Source organism: Octodon degus, unplaced genomic scaffold (assembly GCF_000260255.1).
Source record: "Octodon degus isolate 3935 unplaced genomic scaffold, OctDeg1.0 scaffold00032, whole genome shotgun sequence".
NCBI lineage: Eukaryota > Metazoa > Chordata > Mammalia > Rodentia > Octodontidae > Octodon > Octodon degus.
The window spans coordinates 2,160,727-2,164,633 of record NW_004524608.1 but is presented as its reverse complement, the minus strand read 5'-3'; the positions used below and the strand labels follow the sequence as shown (position 1 = coordinate 2,164,633).

At 55.2% G+C, this 3,907-nt stretch overlaps 1 protein-coding gene across 1 annotated transcript in view; it reads right to left on the bottom strand.

Moving 5' to 3' along the window:
• The window catches only part of Pklr (pyruvate kinase L/R), a 6,975-nt gene that overhangs the window by 1,680 nt on the left and 1,388 nt on the right, over positions 1–3,907 (bottom strand). The window contains exons 3-9 of the mRNA XM_023713801.1: positions 2,647–2,738; positions 2,435–2,566; positions 2,143–2,329; positions 1,550–1,820; positions 1,312–1,462; positions 853–1,005; positions 593–759 (exon numbers count right to left, since the gene is read on the bottom strand). Coding sequence (XP_023569569.1) covers positions 593–759; positions 853–1,005; positions 1,312–1,462; positions 1,550–1,820; positions 2,143–2,329; positions 2,435–2,566; positions 2,647–2,738 — 1,153 coding nt within the window. The remainder of the gene's footprint in view (positions 1–592; positions 760–852; positions 1,006–1,311; positions 1,463–1,549; positions 1,821–2,142; positions 2,330–2,434; positions 2,567–2,646; positions 2,739–3,907) is intronic.

Sequence of the window (3,907 nt, the reverse complement as noted above, 5' to 3'; positions counted from 1 at the left end):
ATTTTTATTTATTTATTTATTTTGGCAGAACCAGGGATTGAACTCAGGCCCTTGCGCTTGCCAGGCAAGTACAAGAAAAAGTTTTAGAGAATATACATTGCATAGCACTTAATTCTACATAGAACTTAATGTCTCTTATTAATTCTCAGAATCCCATGAGGAACAAATGGCTAATTCACAGGCCTGAGGAGATGAGCAGGCTTACAGAGCCCGGTGAGTTACTCAAGGTCTCATTGCTGAATTTCAGAGCAAAGACTTGAACTCAGACCTATGGGGTCCTTTGAGCAACACTCAGCATTGTAAAGCTCTGTGGGCTCGAAGGACTTGGCCCGAGCCCCAAGAGCCCAAAGGCCCTGAAACCAGAGTGCCCAGGGATGCATGCCATGTGTCCTGCCAGTGCCCTGAAGCTCACTGGCATGAGTCCTGATGCACCTCAAGAGCTGCCTCTCCCGGTCTCCTCCTCTCACAGGGGCTTCTCTTCTTGCCCTAGGGCAATGTTCTTCATCCCTGAGGATGGCCCACACCCAGGCTGTGGCCTTTTCCTACTTATGCCTGATCCAGCACCCTGCCCGGGCTTCCAGCATCTCCTCACCGGCCACTTTTGGTCAGCACGATGATGGCAGCAGCACAGCACTTGAAGGCAGCCTCCACAGCACCGATGGCAGTGACCTCCGTGGGGTCACGGCTCAGGGGTGCTGCCCGGCGTAACTCCTCAAACAGTTGCCGGTGGTACACTGCGGCCTCTGCCTCCCGGGCAATCTGCAGGCAGCGGGAGGTCAGGCTGGGCAGGGACAGTGAAGTCCAGAAGGGGTTTGGTTCCCCACCGGTTTGCTTCTCATCCTAAGCTCCTACCGCATGCTGCATCTTCACAGCCTCCACAGGGAAGTTGCCCTTGGCAGTTTCCCCTGACAACATGATGCAGTCGGCCCCATCCAGCACAGCATTGGCCACGTCACTGGTCTCTGCCCGTGTCGGCCGGGGCTTAGTGATCATGCTCTCCAGCATCTGGGGGTGCCACGGGTGGCAGCATTAGAGGAGGAACACTCCACTGGGGAGTCTGCCCACACTACTTCTCTGACAGACACCCCTACTCACAGACCCCTTAAAGCTTGCGATCAGAGTTGCAAGCTGTGTGGCCCTAGCAGTTGAGTTTCCTCATCTAAAAAACAGGGATCATAGTATCTCTACTGAACTTCATTGTTTGGGGGTCAAACACCAGAGAGCAGAACATGCTGTGGACCTAAGGTGTAGGTATTAGCCTTCAGCGTCCCCAAAACTTCAGTGTCCTAGCCCCGAGGGCTCACTCCAGACCTGTGTAGCACAGACCACGGGCTTGCCCGCCAAGTTGCAGCGCCCAATCATCATCTTCTGAGCCAGGAAAACCTTCTCAGGGGGGATCTCGATGCCCAGATCCCCTCGTGCCACCATGATGCCGTCGCTCACCTCCAGGATTTCATCAAACCTGGGCAGATGGAGGAATCAGGGCTGGAGAAGAGCCAGCATATGACTAAGGAGAGACGGGCAGAAGAAGAGACAATAAATGGCTCACTTCTTCACGCCTTCATGATTCTCGATTTTGCTGATAATTTTAATGCCCTGTCCTGCTGACCCCAAGGCATCCCGTACAGCAATCACATCGCTGGCTTTCCGCACAAAGGAGGCGAAGACGATGTCTACTCCATGCTCCACTCCGAAGCGCAGGTCCTTCAGGTCTTGCTCAGACAGGCTAGGCAGGTCCACCTCGGCACCTGGCAAGTTCACGCCCTTCCTGCTGCCCAGAATGCCTCCACTTTCCACTTCAGTCAGCAGTCCTTCTGGGCCTGAGGGCAAAGAGACAGTGAACTTCCATCAGCAGAGAGGTCGCATAAAGAGAAGGGGGCATGGGTTTCCAGAGGTTGGGAACAGTGTCTTCCTCTTTCTGCCCTTGTAGGTCCCACACAATTGGTACCAGATAGAAATCTGTGCCAGAGAAGAACAGCTCACGAGTTCAGCCCCACCCCATGTTAAGGATAGGAGTCTGGGTGTGGGTGATTCCCAGACAGATGGGGAGTGCAGCGGCCTAAGGTCGAAGGGAGCGCCAAGGGGCGGGCGGAGACCTCGCTCAGAGGTCAGGCTTCTTGGGGGAGGCTGGCGCATGCGCACCTATTTTGCGGACTACAAGGGAGATGAGTCCGTCGTCAACGTAGATGTGGCCCCCCACGGGCACGACCCGGGCGATGTTGCAGTAGTCCACCCACACAGTGTTCGCGTCTCCCCGAGTCCGGAAGGCCGGGTCCACAGTCACCAGCACCTGGGTTCCCTTAACAATCTCCACTTCTGCCTCGGGGCCCTAGAGCCCAAGCCAGGGAGATGAGCTCCACGCCCGGCCCCGCCCCCCAGAGGCCACGCCTTTCTCAGGCCCCGCCCGCCGCTCGGCCCCGCCCCCGCCTCTCACCCCCTGCAGGATTCCTGTGCGGATCTCAGGGCCTTTGGTGTCCAGAGCTATGCCCACCGGCCGGTAGCGCAGCGGGGAGGTCGCGAAGCTCTCCGCTGCCTCCCGGATGTTGGCAATAGACTCGGCGTGGTACTGGGGGCGGAGCGGAGCGGGACTTCAGGGAAGGTGACTAGGACCCGGCGTCCTCAGGCCCACCCTCCCCATTCCCCCACCTCGTGGGAGCCGTGGGAGAAGTTGAGTCGTGCGATGTCCATCCCGGCCTTGATCATCTCCTTGAGGCGCTCCACGGAGCGAGATGCCGGCCCTAGAACCAGAGACCCCGCTCAGATATTTTCCTCCCAAACCTCAGAATAGACCTGGTCATCCGTTTCCATTTTATTTATTTATTTATTTATTTATTTATTTATGTGCTGGAGACCTGGGCTTTCCCGCGTAAGCCGCTGAGCTATCTCCTGGGCTTTAATTTTTATTTTAGTCAGGGTTTCGCTAAACCGCTATGTAATCCATGCAGGACCTGAATTTGAAATCTTCCTGTCTCTGCCTCTGAGTGCTGGGATTATGAGTTTGCCCCACTCCTGGCTCCTCTGGATGATTAATACAGGCCTCAACCTCGACCCATCCCAACTGGACTTCTGCTAAAGCTCCTGTAACTTTCCACCAGTCTGCCCAGTTGATAAACCGCCACCTTGCGCCTTCCGGTTTCTCTTTTCCTCCCCTTCACCCGGTCTGTCCAATCCATCCTTCAGGAGATCCTGTGGGCTCCGCCCTTCACCGAGCCTTCAGAATCCAACCACCTCTCACGCCTCCACCGCCACCACCCGGGCTGAACCAGAAGCGCAGCTGGAGCAGCTTCTGACCTCGCCCTAACCCAACCCAACCCCAGTCCATTTCAGTCCCAGCAGCCAAGTGGTTCTAAAACAGGCTGGCGTTGTGGCGCACGCCTGTGATCACAGGTCTCAGGGGGCTGAGCCTGACCGGTCGCCTGAGTTTGAGGCCAGCCTATGCTACATAGTGAGTTCAAGGCAAGCCTAAAATACATAGCAGGACCCTGCCTCGAAAAACCAAGAATCATACATACATAAGTATAGACCTAGAGCTGGTTGTCCGCTTGCTCGAGACCCTGTAGTCTCAGCCACACGTGGAGGACAGCCCCATTCTAACAATGGCCCGTGAAGCCTCACTCTGTCCTCCCTGCCTCCTTTCTCTTCCCATCTGCTTCCCTTGCCTAATGCTTTCTAGCTACTCTACCTTCCTATCAGCTTTCACTCAGTGCTACCCTTACCTGCAACTCTCTCCAGCTGTCTGCAGAGCTAATTCCCCGATGTTAGTGGCTGCCCCGCTGTCCCTATCTAGGGTTGCAACCTGCCTCCCATTTCAAACCCCTGATACCCCATACTACACTACATTTCTCTTTTCTCCCATAGTATTTATTATTCTCCAACACATTACTTATTTTGCAATTTTTTTTTTTTT